At 31.3% G+C, this 25,861-nt stretch overlaps 1 protein-coding gene across 1 annotated transcript in view; it reads left to right on the plus strand.

Annotated features, from left to right (window-relative positions):
- The window catches only part of LOC149080003 (neuronal acetylcholine receptor subunit alpha-10-like), a 117,798-nt gene that overhangs the window by 78,977 nt on the left and 12,960 nt on the right, over positions 1-25,861 (plus strand). The window contains exons 3-5 of the mRNA XM_089238923.1: positions 8,796-8,860; positions 21,643-21,788; positions 23,970-24,014. Of these exons, the coding sequence (XP_089095049.1) occupies positions 8,818-8,860; positions 21,643-21,788; positions 23,970-24,014 (234 nt within the window). The 5' untranslated portion in view covers positions 8,796-8,817. The remainder of the gene's footprint in view (positions 1-8,795; positions 8,861-21,642; positions 21,789-23,969; positions 24,015-25,861) is intronic.

Raw genomic sequence — 25,861 nt, forward strand, 5'->3', positions numbered from 1 at the left:
TCATATGGGTAACAAAATTCGCTCAGACTAACATCAACTTAAATACTCGAGACTTTTTAATCTCTGAGAACGGGACTTTTTTTCCTTTTGCAAGTGTAATCGGACCCTTTCTTCCCGTCCTTAACAAAAAAAATGTCATTTTCTGAACTGGTCAGTGTCTTTTTTCGTTGTCTAGACAAGGGAAAGGAAATACTCCCTTATACTCATTGAAGTAAAGTGAACTAGTGATCCATCAAATCAAGTTTCAAGGCTTTTCGAGAATCCTCCATCAAATTCTTATGAAGTATTTTTTTTTTGTAATATCCATATTTCCGAAATGGAACGCATAAGGGAGATTTTCATGCTATGATCTTTGTGAGCGATTGATGACTCCCAACCTCCTCTTTTCTTTGCTGTTATCTGTTGCTATAAGCTATATTGGAGCATACATATCCTATATCGAGGAAATTCTCTGTTCGTTCGTAAGATGGTCATATTGCCTAATCTGATGAAAATTGTTATCTATACTTATATAACTATATCTCTTGTCTTGACATTTTTTTACATCGACTTATGGACATGATTAATAGTCTTTATTATTTTTCGGTCATATGACGGTAAAAGTATAAATTCTGATTTTTGAATATCGTGAAATACAGTACACTCGTTGAGTTTAAATTGAGTTTTAGTTGATAATATTATTTAAAAAACGCCTTTTCAAAATTGCTAGTATGTGACGGGTAATTTTTTCAACCGAAAAAAAAATTAAATTTGTATAATATGATTGAGCTGTTTAAAAAAAAAGGAAACACATCAATTTTATCAATGGAATGAGCTGGAATTTTATGATGAACTCAAATTATCTGTATATAACTTCAAAATATTTTTTCTATTTATAGAATCCTTTTTTTTTAAAATAACGTGATCCTCGTGTTAAGAATATCATTGTTTGGTGCAGGATAACCTTTATGATCCTGCACCAATAAAAAACAAACTCCAATCCAATCCGTAGGTGTATATGCATCTTCGAATGGTTGATAGCACATATCGCAGCAAATCTGTCAGAGAAATATTGTATTTGTTTTTTATGAAGTGCCATTGAGCACTCTCTAACACTCGACCGCACATTCAAAAATTGTTGTTTAGGTGTCTTATATCACCTCTTAAAGTTTGTCCGATGAATTTAGAATTACCCTGTATATAGAGAAGGTTTAATAGCTCAGTGAACCATATTTATAAATACATGATTATTTTTAGTAGCTTAATTTATTAAAATAATCTACGCCCAATCAAACCATGATGTGTTTGATAATCAACTTGTATTTTCCACGAAATATTTTTATACCAAGTTTACCCACAAATTTAAGCGGAATTAAATGAAACGGGGTATGACACGTTTTACACATTCACACAAAGTGAAATGACTGCAAGAAAAGAATTGATTCTAAAAATGTGGCACTTTTCAAAGGACTAAATTCTCGTATTTTTAATATGAATAATGTATATATAAAAATGTTATCTTAACAAATCTTACGGCATAATACTGTCGTATAGAGCTGAGACACTTTTTCTTTGTTAACTTCTCTGTAGGAATGATTTGGTCACTTGATTACTTTCCCCCTTAAGAGTTTCTTCAAAGAAATTAGTACGTAAGGCTATTACAGTAAATGAGGCAATGCTGGCTTGCACTGACCACCACCACCAGCGAAAGAGCTTTAGCACATTTTTCAAGTTAAAAAACGAAAAAGGAAACATAATTATAAATGCAGCTCAACTCGTCCATCTCGTAGGTTTTTGTATTTGGATCCATGATAGTAGTGAACTAGCTGGAAATAAGTTAAGATAAATGTGATAAATCATTAATTTATGCACAATCGTCGGTTAATATGCATAATCGTCAATTGTCTCGGCAAGTTTGATAAATTTCATTGCGTTCATCTCTTTTAACGGTGAGCATGCGTAATTCCAAAATAGAGATGGTAAGTTTGATAAATATGGCAGAAAATCGCATGCATATACAGTATCACTTTAATTTAAGCACTTCACAGTTTCCCCCATACGTGATGCATGCACTACTCGTATTTTGCCATGGAAATTAAAATAAATGTGAGAAAAATAAATTTTTTTACAGGTGTCGTTAATGTTAGCTTTCTTCATGTTTATCAAAATTTTCAAACACAACCAACTATACTGATAAAATTCATCATTCTGGACCCAAGTCCATACATAATGTCCGAAAAATTCAAATAACTGATTGACAATTTATTATATTTACCAACATGTGATTTGGGGATTATACATAATCACCACATGATAAATTCGCGAAATTTATCAAACTTAACATGACATGAATGTCGCTCTCCACTTGTTAATACAAGATATACAGAAGACTGGATGTTATGAAGATATTTATTATTTGAGATGTCAATTTTTTAAGGAAGGAAAAAACTCATCTCTTTCCTCTGGATGAGTTTTTTCCTTCCTTTTAAAAAAAATAAAAATTTACATCTCAAATAATAAATATCTTCACAACATCCAGTCTTCTGTATATCTTGTATTAACAAGTGGAGAGTGACATTCATGTCATATATATAGCCATCTGGTGGCTCGTGGTCCATGAGCTATTAGCTGATCGGTTCACCGTCCATTGCACGGTTCCGTTCGGCACATATACGCTCTAGCGAAGGGAAATCTCTATCTCCTCTGTAGCTTAGCGGTCAGAGCACTCGTCCGGCAATCGAGGGACCCGGGTTTGACTCCCGGTAGAGGCAGGGATGAGTTTTTTCCTTCCTTAAAAAATGAACATCTCAAATAATAAATATCTTCACAACATCCAGTCTTCTGTATATCTTGTACAAACTTAACATATTGGACGGTTATTATGCATAGTTGAGGTTACACATAAAAATTCCTGGAACGATTTTAGGGTATTAATAATGAAATAACTAAAAATTGAAAATTATTTTAAAAACGTCGTATACTCCGTATTCTTCAAACATCATAACGTTGCGTTCTTTCTTTTTGTGGTTTTTCATTGTTTTGATTTCATTTCAATAAATACAGCCTAGCACACTTTTATATTTGAAGCAATTTTCTCGAAAGCGAACACAAATTCATTTACTTAATTCCTCCGGTTGTCTCTGAGAATTTTCGAGCAACAAATTTATGATCTAATAAATCAGTTTGAGAAACACACAAGCTTTTCCCTTTCACCACCTGGAATGGACGTTAACCATTGTCTTCCTTTTCAGAAATTACATGAAGAACGTTTACTAGTAATATGAGATCCACACGAATAAGAGGATTAAGAAATTTCAAGTACTAGGATTATTTAGTCTTAGGGTGAAAGGATTAGTGATATTACACACCAGAGTTATTTGGTATTAAGTAACATTAAGGAAATGAGTCTGAGTTAACGAGTTCCCTTTGCAAGAGAGGACTTCATAATCTGACTGGCAACGCGCGACAAAGGACACAACTGAAAACTAATACTCTTTCAAACGAATCCCTTCCGTCTTTCATAGTTGTTAATATATGAATGAGAAAAAGTTGTTTAATTTTACTTATCCATGCAGCTGGAATGTTTTGAGGATTATTTCTGATAATTTCAACGTGGGCATCATCGAATCTGAACGACATCTGTATCAGTCGTTTTAAGTACTTATAATGTACATAAAATGTTAGAATCTGATCATAATTCACTTTATATGGTAGCTCACAAGCAGCAAATATTGTTTTCATCAGAGAAAAAAATTTGAGCTTAAATTCAGAAGCTCGTCAATCGCTAATCCATTTAATAGATATTATAATCATTAATTACACATGTAAAGGTTTAAAATTACTAATTACTTCGTTTTTTGACATTTGCTGAGTTTATACAAGGTGGTACAGAAGGCTTGACCCCCTTTTGAAAAAAAAAAATTAAAAAACTATTAAAGATACAGACAAACGGCTTGAAGCTTTTAAAAGAGAAGGTTCAAAGTTTTTTCTTGATTACTGAAAATTTCAACATGCGCATTTTAGTGGCGCAGATGTCAAGCTTATATAGCATTTCTTGCCATGTTATTTGTAACATAGGTATCACAAAGTGTGGAAGTAAGGACAGATTCAACGCAATGCGTTTTAGACGTGTATATATATACCTTTACAATGGTTTGTCACTTATTTGATGCTGCCAGTATTATGTATAACAGTTTGTTCCTTTATTATGGTTTGTCACTTTTTCAAGCCTCGCAGTAATTGAAAAAAAAAAACCCCGGGAAGCGCCGAGTATTTGTGTGTGTGTGTGTGTGCTAGTGCTATATAATACAGCGCGACCCAATCCGCAAGGGTAAAAGGCTTACATCCCTGGAGGGACAGAGTCTGGGCCGTGACTGGTTTGTCAGTTCTATATAATCTTCACATCCTCCGCGTCACTAAAGGTGTTCATGTAGGAATTTTGTGGTAAGTAAAAACAAACTTTAAAACCTTTTCCTTCAAATGCTTTAAGCCGTTTGTTTCTATTGTGTTTCTAATAGCTTTTTTTAAATATTTTTTTTCAAAAAACGTCATGATACTTCTGGACCACCCTGTATATACTCTATACCGAGTGTTTCGCCAAAGTGTCCAAAGCGAATGAAAATTCTATGGTTTATTTCAAAATTCAAGTAAAACATGAAAAATTGTCAGCAAAAAAGAGAAAATTTTGCTGTAATTGTTGTTCAAAAAATGATTAATTTATATCTGCTGCTGAAAGAAACTGGGAGAACTTTCCAAAAATGATTATTAGGGAAAAGTAAAATTAAAATTTTTATGTGGCCCTAAAATTTTTCTCTAAGTTTTCAATTAGTGGAATTTGCACATTTCTTTAATATACCGAAAAAATTCTACCTGTAACAATTGAATGAAAATCCGATGAAATATCGGTGATTTAAATTCTTAATTTTTGTCACTTTCCAAGTCTTTTCGAAGTCCTAAATACTAAATTTGATAATTTTTTTAAGCGCAAAACGTTTTCCAGAATGATAAAGGCACAAATTTTACGAATTGAACTTTTTTTCGGGTGGCTTATAAAAATTTAGATGTTTGTATTTTCCCTAATAATCATATTCAAAGTTCAAATCTGTTTATCTCAGCAATTTTAGTTTCTTTGCTAATCACTTTTCATATTTTACTTAAGTTTCAAAATGAAAAATGAAATTTTTATTCCTCACAGACACTTCTAATGAAACACGTATACAAATAAAACTATTATAATTATTACGAACATTAACACGAACTATTGAAGACATGGTATTTTTTCGGCCTGAAATTGACTGAGAAATTGAATTTTCTTGATGTTATGCCGAAACTGATATTAAAACATCACATTTCTTTCCAAATATCAGTTTCGCATAACATCCAGAAAATTCAATTTCTCAGTATAAACACGAACTCATTTTAAGAAATTCACCCATTGAATTAATGACCATGGAGACAAAAAAAATTTTTGTATATAGTATTTACTGCCCTCACAACAGTTTTAAATCATTACCATATAACATATACAGGGTGATTACTTAGTTCCCCTTCCCGCATTTTACTGGCGAATCGTTGAGGCTAGAGGCATACTTCCAGTTAGAAAAATCAACCAAATAACGTGTGGAACACGGATATGTCATTCATGTTGCAAGGGAATGAAAAGTTTTTAATGTAAAAAAATGACTTTTTTATACGGACGCCCTGCCCTAAAATCCCAGTTAGAAAATTGTTGCCCTGTCTTTTCTGAAGCCAACAAAAAAAAACTTCCACGTTTCTTAGTGCAATGTTTGCAGAGACATTAGAATTCAAAACACTGAGGAAAATTGGCAAAAAATAGTTTAAATAAGGAAAAGAAGCACTGTCCGTTAGTTTTTTCTGTTCTTTCCCAATTTTTCTCTGAGTTTTGAATTCCAACATCTCCGCAAATATTGCACTAAGAAATGTGAATTTTTTTTTTGTTGGACTCGGGAGAGACCGGGCAAATGTTTGTCTGTCAATTTTGTAATTGGATTTTTGAGGACAGTGTGTTTGTATACAAAGTTAATTTTTTTTTATAACTATACAACCCTTACAACTTCCGAGTTCTACACGTTATTTGGATAATTTTTGTAATTGGCAGTATACCTCCAGGATCAACGGCTCACCAGTAAAATCCGGCAAGAGCAATTAGATAACGACCCGATTTTAATTCGTAAACTCGGTTCTACAGTCCATTGTATAACTAGCAGGCAATTTTTTACAGTTCATACGAGAGATTTATTCATCAGTCGATCACATTTCACGAAAAAAAATAGCCAACTGAGATGGAATTTCACGTGAAATATTTGGAATGGGTGTGTATTATAAAAGCAAAAAACATTAATCTTCTATGCGTGATCTGTAATATAAAAATGTTTTCCGAAATGAAAGAGTTCTTTTTTCAATAAAAGACAGCTTTATTGGATTTACTTTAGTTTACTAACATATTTCGTTTGGATGGTCGAAATATTTTCTTTTTGCTCAGTTTTTCTTTTATCCAGTTTTTTTTTTTGATTCTGATATTTTTAGAACAGACTTATTGGACTCTAGGACGTAGTCTTATTCGGTCAGCGTGCTGCTGATTGTCTGTTGAAGGCCGGAGCCCTCGCTTAAATCGAAAGCTTATTATATATAAATCGATTTAGTCGTCTCTCTTCGAGGTTTTTTTGCCTCTCCGTGACACCCCACGATCCTTATTGCTTTCCGTCTACATCAGGCATGTTCGGAGCTTTATTTCTATATATGCCTGTGTTGTTCTTTTCGCTTTTTCTTTTTTTTTTGTTTGGTGCAATATTTTTATCTACTGAAGAAGAAGGAATAATGAAATGTGTGATGAGAATGTGGCATTTCTCTCTTTTGTTTTGTGAGCTCTTCTGAGTGTTCTTGGGGTTAATAATTTATATTTAATGTGCAAGTGGTATACTGCATGCTTGGAATTGAACACAAAATGATTACATATTAGATTATTTGAAATAATGAATACATTTTACGTAAAACTAGGTCAAATGTGCTCAAAATATGCAATGATTTACTGTGTGCATAGACTGCCATTCTGAAAATTTCGTATACCGTGATTTCCTAATTATAATCGAATAATTATACGCTACAAAATCTGAATTTCTTATCGCTGAATATGAACCACTGCATTGTGTGTTATCTGAGAGGTTATGATAAATATAATAAATAATATTTTTAAAAATTAAGGCGTTAAAAGCTTTTATAAGATGATTTTGAAACTTTTATAAGATGATTCGAGTAAAAGGATCAATGTTATTTCTTAAAAAGTACCACCAACAACTTCTTCCATTCTTTAAGATTCATAACTAGTAATGAAGGTAACTAAGTAAGGTAACGAAGTAATGCGGCAAGCATTACGGCCTTTGTAGTCTGGTACGCTCACCCGACAAATGAGAGGACGTAGGTTCGATTCCCCGTAAAGGCACTTCAATATTCTTTCTTTTCTGACTTCGTCTTCGCAGCTGTTGAAAACCTTCGTATAATAAATATCCCCTCATTAGATAACTTGTTAGTCTGTATACGAAAAGTTATTATGATTTATTCTGTCTATACCCTTCAAATTTTTGAATGCTTCTATTATGTCCCCGCGATTTTGCTTTTCTTCGCATGAAAAAAAAGTAGTAAAGTATAACAAGTAACGCTCGAAGTAACTGAATTTTCATGCACGGATAATACGCCACCGGTAGGAAATTACGGTACTTTAAAATTCAGTATAATAAGCTCTTTTTTTTTCAATTAACTTTAAACGATTTCTATGATGATGTGTTAACTTGACAGGGGTAGAATATGTTTTAAAAATAGTCATAGCAAAACAAAAACCATAAATTAGAATTATAATAATATTTCTTTCGATTTCAAGTCAATTTTTTTTATGTTACGAAGATAAAAGATTGCAAAAAAATTTCTTGGATGAAAATTTAACAATATGTTTAGTATTTGACCACAAAAATTTTTCTTTTTACATTTCATGAGTACAGTTCTACATGTATATGCATTTTCTTTCGAAACGTTTCTGAAACATACGTATTTAATGAAGATTAAGAAGAAAAGTACTGAAAAAATGAATTAAAAATATAGTTAAGGGTATTTTAGTATTAAATCACTACTAAATATCATCTTTTCTCAATTGTCAATTGCATTTCATTGTCTCTATAGGATGATAAAATAGAAGCTAGAACGTTAACTAATTTAACCTTCAAATAAAGCAGTTCCATTATCATCCATCTTATTTAGTAGCTTAAACGATTTAATAGAATCATGAATGGTGGTTTGTTATTCGTACGATACGAAAAGTGCCATCTGTGGATTCGACTGATACTTGACACTGATATCGGCTTTCGGTATGCCACTGAGCTTTTTTTTATGTGCCTCCGCGGGACTATTTTCGCATCTTCAATAAAGGAAATCGATGGAGATACATCTACAAATTCGATGACAAGTGAGCGCAACCATTAAGTAATCTGCTGGAAAAGAGATTATTATGAAATTTTCATAGCAATTCATTTCCTATAAATATCTCTCTCTCTTAAAACACTTACTTATTCTAATTTAGTTTTATGGAAGATTTATGTTGTTACTTTTTTCCTCCGTTGTCAGTTTATGTGTACATAGCAAGAAAAAGTTACAGATTAATATTAATTCCTTAAGTAATGATTTTTCGTGTGATGTATCTGTAAGCAACCATCTTCGCGTTTCTATAATATAATTTATATTTCTATGCATGTAAGTTTTCATCTCTGATAGATTATGTACATCCGACCATTTTTTGGGCCATTTCGTAGATATCAGCAAGACAGAAAAGGAATGATGATGCTTATAATAGTTTTGCTCCTTCTTTGGAAAGGAGGTAAGTGCTATTTCGAATTTATAAATAAGGTTTTACTTTATCGAGTAAACCATGGATTTTTTTGGCGAAACTTTGGTTGTTTTCCATAGTTATTGTTCCATTAAAAATAAACAATGAGATAATGGTTGTTTTGGGTTATCTTTATGTTCCTAATGCATTTTATGTTTCGGTTTAATTAAGAGAATTAAAGATGTTTGTTTTGCTGCAGATATTTTCCAAAATTAAAACAAAAGGTTTGAATAAATATTCAGAAAATTTCAAAATTTTCTTAATTACGTCAAGTATTACTACCTCTAGAAGAAGTTTGTTTCTGCACCAGGATGCTGTTACTAAATATACCTTATACGTATATGCACTATCTCAGTTTTTGCTCTGGCTTTTCTATCCCGCGGTGATACAATTTTTCATGTAAATTCAAAGTATATTTTGTACATGGTGTATATGAAACGCATTTGATTCATTACTAGGTATCACAAATTTATTGCAATAAAATTTTCTAAATTTCAGTGGCATTTATCTGTGACTATATTGATGATCGATGCTAGTGATTGATAAAATTCTAATATTTAGTGATAACAATAAAATCAGAAATAGTGGTGCTTCTAAGAAATTTTATCATTCGAGTGTTTTCGTAAAATTTTTTGTTGTTGTGTTTTAAGAAAGTAGAGATGAAAATTGGGGGGAAAAAACTTAAAATCATATAAAATAACTTTCCACGTTTTTTTGAAATGAAAAAAATCCTATTTTTCATTGGATTACACATTTTGTTTTCTTTGTCTTATATTTCCTAAATAAGATAAAAATAAAACAGATTGCATATTGCGTGCGAGTTCAGAACATACCATTATCAAAGTACAATTTCAACATTATATCATAAATATTCCCCGTCAGAAAGTTCTTTTATGAATCAGTTTCCTATCGCCGTTATTAACCATGTTTATTCTCCAGCACAACGTAACCAAATTTGTCTTCGGCCACATACTCTGATAAAACCTTGCGGATATATATGGTAAATGAAAATAAAGAGCCAAAGTAAAAAAAAAGAAACCAGAGGGAGAAAGTAATGATTGAAAAATAGAGCAGGGAACTTATCAGCTGCTTGTCTTTTGCTGAAATTCGAGGAGAAAAATGAGGAGAGAAGATTTTTCTAGAGAAGAGAAAAGGCTATGGTAGGGTGGAAGAGAACGATAGGCTTTCTTGGAACTCTTCTTTCTTCAGCAGGTGATGAAAGACTCGCGGAAATTCAATATTGCCAAAACAAACTAAGATGAATCTGCACCGGTGATTTGGAAAGGAGGGCTGTTCGCAGTACACAAGAACAAAAAAATATAAAAAGAATCGATGGTTGAATACGATCGAAAAGAGGCAAGTAATTACACTGTTCTCTAAAGACAACACTAAGCCGTTCCCCAATCTCCATAAACAAACGATATTTCTCTGTCTTTCTCTCAGTAAACAATGCCTTCAACAGAACTTGACTCGCTATAGATGGTTAAGATGATATCAGAGCCCAGTGGGAAAGAATTTTTAAGCTTGTCAGATTCCCTCTTCAAAAATTCAATTTGTGAATTTAAATGATCGATTATCCAATATATATTTTTAAAGAAAGTGTCAAATATTCGTCATTGATAAATCATGGAGGCTCTGGAGATTCTCGAATCCGTTTCATGATACTGTCTCTTAAGAAAACGTTCCGGGTAAAAGAATCTTGGATAATTTTATTTTACTTAGCACTATATTTTTCTGGATGGTACGCCGATTTCAATCTTTAGAAAGAAAAGCCAATTGTCTCCTCCGGGAATCGAACCCGGATTCTCTTGCATACCGGGTAAGTACGCTTACTAATATACCAGCGACGTAATTTCTTTCACCCTATAGTACGCATTACTAGCGTTATGTGCTGAGTGGTGACTGCAGCCTCCCTTAACTACAGCAATTCCACCCCAGTTGGCGACAGTATAGAGAAATGATAGTATTTTATCGGCTGGAAAAATATTCTTAGCAATAGAAAACACAGCACCTGACAATACTACTACACGCAAATTGTTAAATTTCAATTCTGTAGAGAATTCACACTCTTCTATAATATGCGAATATTTTTACCTAAATTATCTCAACGATCAATATTTCCTCTTCTGTCTCTTTTACCCAAGACTCAACTCAAGGTTTAAATGTTTTTCGCGGATTACTTTTCCTTTTTTTTTTACTTCCGTCAGCTTCAATTTCATGTAATATTCCTGATTGAAATAAGTTTCAGATTTCGTTATCTAATGAATCAATTTAATGCCTCAGTTAATCATCTAGTACTCTCGTTTGAATACTAATTGGTGAACCTTTGAATTCGGTATGCTCATCTCCAAAATTAATTTATTTTTAATCACTATATTTCTCAAATTCGTTTAAAAATATTTTTTTTATTCTAGCCTTAAGGTATTATTTAATTAAAATTATACGTGTGGTATATATATATACATGCATACATACATCCACTGAGTCGTCTTAAATTTGGATTCGTTAACTTGAGGGGAATAATGAAAAAAAGATTTGTTTTAATGACATTTACTGATATATTAAAATGCTGATGTGTTTATTCGAGTCAAGTAAGGAAATTAAGCTTTTGAATGTTTCTGTTTATCCAATGAGTCCTTAGGCGTTTTTTGCCTTTTTCCAATCGAAATTTTCTCTCTTGAAAAAATTAATCTTGAAAAGATAACCGTTGGCGTCTGTAAAATCGAATATAAAAAAAATATAAACTACTGAATATAATATTTTTGTCTGTAAGGAAATTTTTGTAATTTTTTTTTTCAGCGGGAATAAGAAAACTTATTCTTCTAACTAATATTTTCTGTTATACGTTATTTTTGTATTCATTATTTCAAGTCATCTTTATTATCTCACATTACTTATGCCTAGAACACCTCCATTGACAACTTTTTATAGTCTCAATTTGTAAGTTTACAGATAACTTTTCGTTAACTTTTGTTTAAGGGGGTCCCATACCTTTTAACTTGGTGAAGAAGTATGCTCTTGTAGAAATATCATTATAAACATTACTTTACCATTGATTTATTTCCAATAAGTTTTTACGCATGTTCTTGATTGTATGTGATATCCTATGTTGGTATAAACTTTCACATATCTCTGATACTAAATTTTTTACTAATTTTCAAAATAATGCATAAAAATAGCTTTCGTGCTATAAAGCATTATATCAATGTAATTGAATAAAAATTGATTCAAAATAAAAGAAACTGTTCAGTGCATGAAATGACGTAAAAGATTGAGAGATTTCATTGACTCAATATTTTGCTTCATTTCGATTAAGCTGTTTTTAATGCATTATTTTGAAAATTTGTAAAACACTAAGTATCAGAAATATATAAAACTGTATATACTGACTTAAGATAGTATATATAAACAAAAATATGAGTAATTTCTACTAGAGCATAGTTGTTCACTATGTTAAAAGGTATGAGACCCCTTAAACTGAACTGAAACTACACTCGTTTCATTTTTATTTTTTGAATAAGCGTAGCTTTTTAAGATAAAATGTTGATAATTTAATAACATTGAGCTCAAAACAAGAATGCACTACTTGTATTTGACAGAACATCATCGCAACAGCTTTCAAATATTTACCTGCCGTATAATAAATATCCGAGTTGCGGGGACATGGAAATGGGATCTTGAATACATTACGTAATGCCGCATGTTTCTGCATATGTAATGATACTAGTGTGGGGGAAAAGCAGATATATTCGATATTCTTGTGTGCTTAACTTCAAGCAAGAGAACTGACTCTGAGTTGATGTCATGGAGGTATTAATAAATATTTCATGTTCTGTGGCTGTTGGTAGGGAAAGTTCATATAACACGACAGAGTAATGTTTTGAGCCACAGTTCCTATATAAATGCATACATACATCACATCTCACATCTAAGATGTCAAAAACGCATAAATTATTCTAATATTCCTTATTAGAGATTTTATTTATTTTAGTTCGACGTAGAAAATGTATGTATGAAACATATAAGGAAATCAGTTTGAATCACTTTTAATGTATTTTTAGCGTACAAGCTACAAGATGTTGAATATCCTCAAGCCTCGTTTATTTGGTATAGCGCTTATATCTGTTACTGACCATTTTTAACAGTGTTTTTTCACCTTCTAGTGATAAAAATAGGATGAAGTGAGAGATAGACGGCATTTTTTTCTCAGCCGAAGATGTTTGAGTTATCTTGTTTCCCTAATAGCATGAAGTGTTCATTAGAAATATTTATTGTACTATATAGGGTGTGTGGGGTCGCATCGCAAATTACTGGCGAACTGTTGATCCTAAAGGCATACTTCCAATTTAAAAAAAGTATTCAAATAACTTGCAGACCTCAGATACGTCATTCATATTGCAAGGGATTTTGTATTGTTATTGAAATAAAAAATTAACAATTTTTTATACGGACACTCTGTGCTCAAAAACCCAAATAAAAAGTTGTTGCCCTGTCTTTTCTGAGGTCAAGAAAAAAAATTTCACGTTTCTAAGTTAAATATTTGAATAAACAAATAAGAGAAAACTTGGGGAAAACAGCATAAGCTAACAGAAACCACTTTTTACCCTCATCTCATTTTTTTTATGCTGGGTTTTTTTTCTTTTACTTTTCTACCTTTCTTTTTTTTTTGGGATTCAAATATCTCAGCGAATATTCGTCCCAGGATAGACAAAGCAACAACTTTCTAATTGGTTTTTTGAGAACAGGCGTTTCATATAAGATTTTTTTTTTTTGATTTTGATAACTATACATCCCTTTGTAATATGAATAACGTATCTGAGGTCAACACGGATTTGGATACTTTTTCTAATGGAAAGTATGCCTCTATGATGAACGGTTCACCAGTAATTTGCGGTGCTGCTGTCAGCTATGCATCCTGTATAATAGTATCACCATCTTTAAGATTCTCAATCTAATTTAAAATGAAAGTTTTCTGCTATTCCTAAAGTAAATGAAATGAATTATATAGTTTATCTACAATATTTACTGTATAATCTTGGGTAGAGTTTAACTCTAGCCTTTCGATTTATATTCCATTCATTCCATCTGATGCGAGTAACACTAGTCGTTCTAGTTATTAAATTACTACTCATACGAAGTTTGAACCATTTCATTAGGAAAAAACAGGGGAAAACAACCAAAGCATAATTTTTTTTCAACAATGCAATCGTCAAGTCTTGAAAAATTTTGCTTTAATCAAATTCTTCAGACAACTAATTTTTAAATTTGAAATTGAATACGGCTTTGAACATTCCAGAATACTAACATTGCAATATGAATTCACAATATTCTTCGAACTTGTGTGAGAGACGTTTTTTTAAACTATTCTTTAATTGATAGTCTCAAAGAAAATACGAGGAAATTAATCGTCCTAATTAGTGCTTGTCATTGAATTCCGTATTATTCCGCTGCATTTATCTAAATTATGACAATGCGGTTTCCACCCGACATCAACTATATAATGTCTGATTTTTTAAATTTTTAAATATGAACTATATTCGAAAAACATCGTCTAGCCTATAAAAAAATTCGATTAAAAGCAATATGTAAAACCTTTAAACCAATGCGATGAAAATATTTTCACAAAAGCTTATCTTAGAACAACAAACTCGGCATATGAATGAGGAAACATTCTTTAAATACATGGATATTCTCCAAGTTCTTCTTACATAAAGAAAAGTCAATTGTTAGCTCCTCAAAAGAAGTATTTTCTTTACGTGACACACCTGAAATGATAAAATAACTGCAAGGATAGGCATCGCACTGATCGAAACCATAAAAGTAGCGCTATGGGAGCTGTTTGCTCCCCCGATACAACCTGTTCGCGTGTAACGTATTGATCACGCGTAAGATGTAACAAGATTTTATTTTTTCCGGAGCCAAGACCGTTCTATATTCTTGCAATATAAGAGCTGACAAAAGCCTATGAGTGTCTCTAAGCTTTTTATTCAAACTATTCAAAAAATTTCATGAAGTTTGCACAAGGTAACGAATTGAATATATTGAAAGTATGCATTCCTTTAAACTGTGTTTCGGATATGACAATGAAGGAGAGCAAATAATAAACGCAATATAAATAGGAATTCAAAAAAAATTGAAAAAAATGGGAATAGTTTTTAGATATTGTCACAATACGTAATTCCAACTGCAAAGTTTTGGTGAATTTCGCTAAAGCCACCATAAATTAAACATAGTTGCAGTATATGTTTTGCATTTATATTATATACAGAGCGCATAGCTAGCAGAACGTGCCGCAAATTACTGGGGAACCGTTGAAGCTAGAGGCATGCTTCAATTAGAAAAAGTATCCAAATAACGTTTACTCAGATATATCATTCATGTTGCAAGGAATTGTGTAGTTAGTAAAATAGAAATGTTTACTTTTTATACGGACACCCTGTGCTCAAAAATCCAATTGGAAAGTTGTTGCTCTGTCTCTCCTGAGGCCAAAAAAATACCACGTTTCTAAGTTCAATATTTGTTGAGATATTTAAATTTTAAAAAAACAGAAAAATAGGAAAAATAGAGGACACACACACACACAAATGGGGGTATATAAAACGCGTTTTACCCGTATTATGCTGTTAGCTATGCACCCTGTTATACATAATGAGCATTTAAATCATAAATTTATTCAAGCACTTAAGTATGAATATGATCGAAAAATGAAATCATTTTGATTCAATAAGCGCTTTGATCACAATTACAAAATTTTTCAAGACTTGGATTGGTTGCACAATAAGCCTAAAAAATCGAAATAATGAAAACAAACTGGCAGTATGTAAGTACATTTGGTAAATAATCTAGATACAATTTTTTTTTCACTTATTTTTTAAAGTTTTCATTCACAACATCTTGTAATTTTTATCAATATTCTACAATACCAAAGTATCAGTCGGAAATAGATGTTCGGATATTTTACTTCACTCACAGGTAGGAAAATCATCTAATCATAATATTTGTTTTGGGATAGTCATTTTAGTTCGTTGGGTGTGAATAAACAAGGTAAGAGAGCTGTCACATTTTCTGCTCATCTTGCTGTTAAGCCTTTAAGCCCTTATAGTGAAATTTAATCTAAATGCATTACGCAATCACCGAAATAAAAATGGCATATATTGATTATTTGCATGGCAAGATAGTCACCTAGCCATCCGCATTTCAGTATTTGAAACCATCATTCGTTTCATGATGGTTCTGTTTATCCGAAGTTTAAGGTTCACGCAGTGATGTATTATTTTGGACCTACTTTACGAAACGTATGGAAAAATTTATCAGAGATGTATATATAACTTGAGTCTCCCTTCAGTTATATCTCATACTTAATTTTTTTTACTTATCTAATCTAGACATCTGAAATGTTAGACTAAAATTCAAATTTATATTTTTCATATCGATTTTAAATCGATGTCTAAAACATAAAGAAACCTTTTTGTGATGTGAATCGGAATCGTTATATCAACAAAATACTATTCCAAAAAAAAAGATCTATTTGACAGGACCTAAAGTAATTCTACTTTGATCATGTATCGCGTCTTTATTGGATATTTTTCGGTGGTATGCGAAACATCTTATATCACGCTTTATTCGATTTATTCTCTCTCATTTGAAATTTCACGTCCGGGCTCGATAAGTGATGCAAATGCAAATGAATAACATTTATCAAATACCATCTGCAGTTTTCAAATTCAAAGTGTATGTTAATTCTATTTGATTATTGCTGCTTTCGAAACATTCATCAGTTTGGTTCGGTTTCATCGTCCACACATCGGTTGATGATCTGCAAATCAAATTAAGTTCATCACCAACATGAGCCACGATTTGATCCATCAATTTCATATCATCAGTGTTTCGTGCATTTCAATAACTTTGTTTAGATCTAAGCGAATTTTACGTGTGTGGCTTCCGTAAACCTTTTCGCCTTAGTATTAAAAAAAATACGTAACTGAACAAGAAACATTGAAATTCGTTAAAAATTTAAATTTGAGTAATTGACCATACACGTGTATAAAAAGATATTGATTAGTACTTTGCATTTATTTCAATGAATTTAATGAGCTTTTTAGCATATATATATTACAGTAACAGCAAAAACCAATTTATATGAAAATACGATTTAATTAGTGTGTGATTTACAATCATATTTACAAAGATCTATAGACACATGGATGAACATAATCGTTTTTCAAATTTACGCGAGCTTTATTTTCGCACTAGGAGAGAATAAAGTCGTCTCTTTATCCTCTTATGACAAACATAAAAACATGTTCTTTTCATCTAGACCCTACTTTTCACTTACTATTTTAAGATACAGTCAACGTAACATAAAACGAAAGTAAACGAATTATCTTCAAAGCGTAAGGATAATTATTACAGACATGACGTTCTAAATTTAATTGCATAAGTAATTTTTTGCTATTAGTCTTCGATATTATTCCCTAATGTAATCAACTATTGTTGTTGTAGCTGTCAAAAGCTCCGCTGGATATTTTCCATTTCTTTTAATATCTTTTGTTCTAATGATTAATTTTTTTTAATTATGGGGTTAAAATTTTTCATTTTTCTGATTCGTTATCTTATTGCAGTTAATGAGAATATAATCATGAGGGAGTGATTATTTATGCTCGTAAAGTGCTTTGAAGAAAATCTCCGAACATCAGTATATTATGCTCATTTTTTAAAGATTATCTCGCACATGTATGCGTAGCATATATACACACACAAACTAAAATAAGTAATGTTGTATAGTCTCGTATTACTGGGAAAATAATAATCATTAATTACTAATTTTAGCAAACTCTCCCAAAACCAAAAGGAGGAAATTCTGTTGATATTTATGGAAAGAAATATTTAGTATTCTCCTCCCCGCACAAATCAACAGTGCGAGAGCTGGATGGAACGAACGACTGGAAAAATAAAAAAAAATAGATTTCTCACCGGAATTTTATTTCATCAATGGCACTGAATTTTATTAGATTCTATTACTACGTTTAGATAAAAAAATAATAATAATGGATATCGACTTCTTTAGTTTCCAAGCAAAGAAATGGTTGCCTCCCACCCGGAATGTGGTAGTCAACTTTTCATTTGTTTCATCGTATAAAAGTGTGGGGGAAACCTATTCATGAACTTCAATAAAGAAAAGTATTCTTCTTTATATCATGGAAAATATATATAATAATTCTGAAGATTGTTATCGAGTGGCTCTTTTCACGAATAACATATTTCTTAGTATGAATATAAAGCGAGGAAATGGAATATATTAAAAAATTTCTCATCCTGCACTCACTACTATTCTTTTGGTTTCTTATTAAAATGAAACTTAATTAAATTTAAAATTTCATTTTGAGGGTGCATCCTGCACTTACCAACTTAAAATTAAAATGATTTTCATTTTTTTAATGGAAAAGTTGAATATTTGAAAATTTTAAGCTTTTAAGAGAGAAAATGAATCCCAATAACGCATCTCTTCTAATTCTCGGTTGAGTTTCTTCGGCAACATTTCCGTATATCGGAGAACAAAGGATTAAAAATTCCTAAAATTTTTCTTTCTTCATTTTGGGTTTGTGCTTTTTTATTTGTTTATTTGTTACCCTTTTTCAATGAATATTTTACAATAGATAATTTTTGAGAGAGTTAAGTTTTTTTTGTCTGAGAAAAAACAAAATAAATTTTTTTATCCTTTCATTCTTGAATTTCATCACGTATTTTTTCCATGAGCATTACGAATTGTTTTTCTGATATTGTCTTTTTATAAAACATCTGTCAAAAACTAAACCTCATATTAATCCAAAAATGTGCCGGGTGGATACTATTGACCACCCAATAATTACACATGTTGTGATTCCTTGTGAAAAACTAATATGGAAAACTGTTTTCTGTTTTTTTTTATTCGACCAATAATTATGGAGTTATAACGCTTTAAAAATTGATTACGTCACTTCAAAGTCCTGCCAAATTCATCGAACGTACACCAAACGTATAACTTGACGTTTTTAAAGCTGATAACAATGGTACATTAATCCTAAGCGAAATCGAGAATGCAAACCAGTTTTTTTCTTTGCGTGTGGGCACGTTTCAAATTTTTACGCTGTTGTTACACCTAGAAATAAAAATGTTTTTACTTTGTAGAAGTTGCACAACGTCTGTGTTCATTTCATTTGTCTCGTAAAAATAAATAAAGTATCATCAACAATTTTGAGATGAATTTTTTTTTTCCTTTTCCAATTTAGAAGCTTCCAAAGATTTAGATGTTGCGTCGCAGCTTTTGATTTTAATTCTACAACACAATTAACTTGATTAACACAATATGCTTGTTGAATGAAATCGATGACAGTTACGAATTGTCATGATAAATTCTAACAAATACAGTTCAGAAATTTTACGGCATCTCATTTATGTTATGAGTGTGTGTATATTAAACAATATTCAAAACTATATATAGAAAAACAAACAGTAAAGAGATGGCTTTCATTTTGCAATTTGAGAGCTGGGGGGGGGCATAGTTTTTCGACAAAAAAATTAAGAAATTAAATATAAGAGCATCTCAAAAGGGGTGGCAAAATTAGTAGTGCCTAGGGTGGCGGGATCCTGAAGTCCGTCTCTGCTAAGAAGGTCCCGTGTGGCAACCGCCTCTATGAATACGCCCTTCAATGAAACTTCATCTGAAAAAATGACCGTGAGAATCGTGCGGGCTGGAATAAATTTAGAAGTCAACAAAATCTTTCTTGTCAAAAGTTAAAGTGAAGTTTTTAACATTTCAGCCCGATAAAAACCAATTGCAATCACAAGAAAATTACAAATCTTCATTGCAACATGTAGAATTTAGTATGAAAATGTGACTCAATGAATAATAACCAATAGAAAAATTCCGAAACCCTTAATCATGTTGAATATATCACTTCATAAACTAATTTGTTTCAATGAAAGTTTCTGATTGAATCGTTATTATTATTTTACTGCTTCCACTTGTCACCTCCGTCACAAACTACCCTTTTCACATTCTTCATTGAAGCTTTTTACGCTTAAGAGTTTCGATGAAATTTCAAAATAACAAAAAATATTAACCTGTTTCATTGATCAACACGTGATCTATCTCGAAAGCAGGATACCGCAGTAAAACAGCACACCTTCCCTCAAAATATTTCACTTAACGGTGAAGGAGAGCAAATTACCACATTTTGGCAAAAAAGTGTTAATTTGGTTAAAGAATTTTTCAAATAGATCTCCTCTGGCTAATACATTAAATATCTGGTAATGAATTTGCCAATATAGTAGGCGAAGCCAACACATAATAAAAAGGTTATAACATAACACTACACGAAGAGTAAAAGTGGCAATCGTGAAAGAAGAAGGTTGAACTTAGCTTCTATAACGGGATGGAATATTTCAGTTCATTTTCAAAGAGCTGTAACCTGCTTGCATGGGGAAAAATTCACTTTCGTTGGGTGTTCGGCGCGTAACTGACCGTTACAAAACTGACACGTCACAAAAATTCAAAACGTTATAACTCTAAATATTCGTCCGATCCAAAAACAAAAACACTTGTCGATATTAGTTTTCACAAGGAATCACGTGAGTAATTATTGGGCAGTCGATATATAGTATCCACCCTATATACACTATAATCAATCAAAAAAAATGGCATCAAACCTATGCCAATGTAATAAGTATGTCTGGGCGAATTTTAATGAATATTTGCGAATATCTGCTCAGCTTCAGAAAGAATTTCTATTGAATTATCGGAAGTTTTAAATACACAAATGATTTAAACCAAAATTCAAGGGAAATGTATCAAATTTGTACAATCGAGGTAAAAATTAAACATACGATATCCAAACGAATCCAATGTTATTATAATACATGTTCGCACGAGAGAATTATAGAATTACGTGTTTTCAATGATTTACGAATATGTTTGGTTTGAAATATATGTTAAATCTTATAATAATGTCCGAATTAAAATTAGAAATATACGGATATGAGAATTTAATATCAAGCGATGGTAGAACTTGAACATTATTTCGTACTAATGCGTTCGTTTCTGTAATAATTGCTTCTCGCTCATATAACGTATGAATGAACCCCATTATATGAGTGAAAGTCTAGTAGAACTCCTCTACTACATTATGAGTTTTTGGCGGTGGATCTCTAGTATGCTCGATTCGAAATATCATGTGTTGAAATGATTTAATATTCCCTTGAGCCATCCTTTTAATGCACTTGAGTTGAGATCGCATCTCATTTTGTGCTTTTGAAGTTTTTGCTTATTCCTCATGGGTTGTCTCTCATTCTATTCGAGGGAAATATTACGTAAAAAAAACATGGTTTTTTTATTTCAGGAGTTTGTTTTCAGTATGTTACAGAATTGTAGCTAAACTGACTTTCATTACTGCAAATTTTTTTTGAGATCTTCCTTTAACAGCAACAGAATTTTTTTCCATTAATTTAAGAAAAAGTTATTCAAACTTATTTTGCTCTGTTATAAATAATGGGATTCAACCGTAATTACAATCCAGACCGAGACCGTATTTCGTAGTTGAAGGAAAATATTTCATTTTTCGTTCATATCAAGTGTATAACTACATACTTTTCTGGTATTTTAAAACTTCGATTTTATCCAGTAAATATTATTTGTATTGTGTGTTGTGGTTTTTTATCCAAATTTTTTTTTCTATTAGTTTTATTCCTTGACTATCACCACACACACACTATTTTCTAATTTATATTTTTTCCAGCTCTGGAGATTCAGTGTGATGAACAAGAATACCGGTTAACGAGGTATTTAATGTCGAATTATGATCCTGCTGTTCGACCAGCACTCAATGCTTCACAGCCTTTGCAAGTTGCTTTTGATCTTGCCCTGCATCAAATAGTTGATGTCGTAAGTCACCGTATATTTAACAATCAGTTTTTTGTGAATAATGAATGTAAAACCAACAAAGGTTCCTGATGTCGGAAGCATTAAATATTTACGCCATTTATAAGTTTGAATATGCTTCGTAATAAGATGGAACCATTTCGGGCATTTTGGTAACTTCCTAGATTATTAGTGAACGATAAATGTAAAACTTTTAATGTATGCACAAGTGGGAATCTTATTTAAACATATGATATCAACGATTGAGAGTTATGCTACAATGATATTAATTAACGGCAATGCAAATAATATTTCAGATAGATACTAAAAGAAGTACTCTTGTTTATTAGACTAAGATACTCTCCGAAAAATGTGGTTCTCGTTCCTGTTCTAGCAATTAACATTATTCTGATATAAAACTTGATGAACTCCATCGAAAACGCAAGAGTTTCATGTATCATGAGTGAAATAAATAATTACTGAAAGCAAAGTATCTTTTCTAAATAAACAAAGCACAAAGACACTAATTACTTATAATATGCATTCTAACTTCGCTTAAGAAAATACACAATTGCTAAATTTTCGAAAAATCTCACGTATAGGACTGGTCACACTTAATTGTAATTATATACGTTCATTCTTAAACACATATCGGCTCATTTTTCTGTAATTGACATATTCAATTTACAGAATTTTTTTTGGGAATAATAAAAATCCTTCTGCATTTAAGTACTAATTACTAAACATGATGCATCATTACATCAGGTCTCTATACATCTTCTATTACATATAATAAATTACATCTGAGGTCGCTATTACTCCTCATAACTAATTAATATTTTTTTTCTGAATTTTATTCCAAAAATAGGTTTTAAACTCGTAAATAATTTTTGGATAATCAAAACGTTTATGAAACCTTCATGTAAATTTCATATTTATAGTACTCCTCATAACTGTAATCATGGGTACTGTTTAATATGTATTTGTATTAATTGATGTAACTGTTTCTCTGGGAATATTGGGTTTACTTTTTTGAGGTGCTCAAAAGTTATTTCCCCTGATAATCATTATTTGATAATGAGCTCTCTTAAAAATTAAAAAAGTTTTATAAGTTATATATGTGCATATAATAAGATGGAAAAAGTATTAGATTCTCAACTCAACTGTTATGGAAACAATATTCAATATTTTTAAAAATATTTAAACATTTTAAAGATTAACTTATACCTTTAATAATTGCGTTTTTTAAACAAAAGAAAACATTTTAAAAGCATAAAGCATATGTTTTTATTTCCATCTCATGAATTGCCATGTACTTTGTCCACATTACGCTCAAACAAACAAAAAAAGTAATTTCAAGTTAGTTATTTTCAATTTTCTAGAACAAAAAAAAGTTATGTCAAAAAAAAAATTAATATTTTCGAACAATTTCTGGTTTGAATAAAATATGTCTATCTATCACGTACCTTGTAATAACATTATCTTAAATATTTTAACTCCACGATCTTGACTTTAGCAAAAGAAAAAACTGTCTGTATAAGATGTTATAAAAGTTTTCATGTAAAAATACAAAAAAGAGAAAATGCGAAGGGTATATGCATATAATTAATGAAAAAAACGGTTCGGTAGAAAAAAAGAAAAGTATTATGCATGAAAAAATAAGTTTGCAAAATATTTCATATCTTAGTTAGTTACCTTTTCTTGCTGTTACGCTTCTCTTTGGAAAAGAACCATCTGTTTCAGGTGACACTTTTGAGTTTGAGAAATGAAAAGCGGAAAATATAACACATGCAGATTTTTACGTATTTTCAAATGAGAAAAACTGATACTTTCTTCAGAATAAAAATTTAAAAATATATAATATGTTACACAAAAATAAAATGACAAGTGTCACATATTTAAAATACTGTTTCTGAAGACTTGGTATGGAAACCGAATTATTAATATCATAGAAACTATTCTTTTCCGGTGGTGTTTACTCTCTGCGGAATATTAAATATTTTTTTATCCACCATGAATTTATGTTTCGCTCATATGACATTTCTATCAGTTTGAAGCTAAAATCAATATTTCATCAGATTTTTATGGTACAGGATATAGCTACAGTATTTTCATCACACTCCCGTTAAATGCATGTCATATGGTTTTTTTTCTTTTACTTTGAGCTTCATTTCACCTATTCTCAATCTTTTCTATGTATTACAGGACGAGAAAAACCAAATACTTGTAACGAATGGATGGGTAACTCAGGTAAAAACAACGTTTTTTACTATCTTTTCAATTATTTAAAATCTTTGAACGGCCAACGTTCCTTATTGGGAACATCGGCTGTATTGAAAAAAAAAATTTGTTCATGAAAACACTTGATTTTTTTCTTGAAGATGTGAGATTCCAAACTTAATTTAGAATACTAAAATTTCATTCATATATCAGGACTTTTGTCAAATTAAATTTTTTTAAATTTTCCAATTTTGAGAGAGAATAAAATTTAACTTTTTTTTAATATTGTTTTTATGGAAAACGAGTCCAGAAAAGAAAAAGAAATTTTTTTCATGAATTTTTTTAGTTGATATATCTATACTAAAAGATGAGAAGGTAGTTCCAGTATTTTGTTCTTCATCTGAGACATTGATAAATAATTTATTGATAACAGATCTCTGTAAATTTATTCATTAAAAAAGAAAGAGAAAATGACCAAAAAATCGGTTCACAAACAAAGCAAGCCAAACGTTACACCACCCAATTTCGATAACTAATACATCAAATGATTTCAATTGAACAATTGTCCGTCAATATACGACACCAATACTCAATAAAAACAAAAATAACATCTCTAAATATGTATATTGAGGGAAAAAAATAGAATGTATTTTTGTTTTTCTTTTGGATATCTGAGTACTTTTAAGGTCAGTATGTGGCATTATTCCTACGTATTCGTACAATTATTTCTAAACTTTTTCCAACAATCTGGAAACACAAAGTAAATAAGAGTTTTCATTCATTTATGGCGCGACTTGTGAACCTTTCAACGGAGTGGAATTCTGCCAATCGAATAGGTCGAAGACACATAAATTGATCCTGTGCAACGTCCGTTATTTTCCCCAGAGCGTTTTCCGATACACTTCTGATGCTTATGCGAGTCTATCACTTTTGCTGATACGAATTCTCTGTAGCTATATACCTATATACACGATATATATTGAACATTTTCCATTAAAGGCATCTCAAGAGAAAGTGTTCCGTTATTAAAACTAGATTTAATGTTCTCTTTTCTCTACACACTTTATATAATGTGATGTCGGAGCATGAAATGTCGTTAGGAAAACAGGTGATATTACAAAGATAAAAGATCCAAGCTCCAAATATCGGCATTGTTATACGTACGTCCATAAAATACTTGATGGAGAATGTAAGTTAAAATTTCGAGAGAAAGAAAAAACAATTAACTTCCGGGAAATTTGAGTCTTGGTAAAAACAAAAAGTTATCGCTCGAATAAACAAATGAAAAATGTTCAACTGAGCTAATTTAAGAAGCAGAAAATGTATATCCCACACTTTTCATTCCATAAAAATATTTGATGAGGATTCTACAAAGATTAAAAAAACCAGGCAATAGCTTCATACTCTAAGTAAGCGGGACATTTTGGTAATTTCTTTAAAGATATGCTAAGAAGAGGAGAAACGGATAAATATCTTTAATGATATCCACTAACAGATATTAAAATAAAGCACGTTTCCATGAACTTCCCAGTTCTACTTTGTCCGCGGAGAATATCGAAACCATGAATTCAATCTCATGGCTACGATAACACTACCACTAATCGTTTCTCCTAGGTGCGTTTTAAGATAATTGGGCAACGTAAATTATGGCCATGGTTTTAAGTTCGCCCTCAATGCATTTGCTTCCAGCGACTAATGTGCCTGAGGGAGGAGAACAGTTTCTTCTATTTATGGAAATTATCTTAATGAGAATAAATCACACGTGAGCAAATAATATTTAAAATTAATAAGACGGCCGCTAATGCACACATGTGTGGCATCGGGAAGCTGCGAAGCGGAATCGATTTCAGGCCTCTACTAACATGCTCTAAAACATG

Source organism: Pholcus phalangioides, unplaced genomic scaffold (assembly GCF_987345545.1).
Source record: "Pholcus phalangioides strain wild (caught in Gottingen) unplaced genomic scaffold, Ppha-v1.0 ptg000011l_1, whole genome shotgun sequence".
Lineage (NCBI taxonomy): Eukaryota > Metazoa > Arthropoda > Arachnida > Araneae > Pholcidae > Pholcus > Pholcus phalangioides.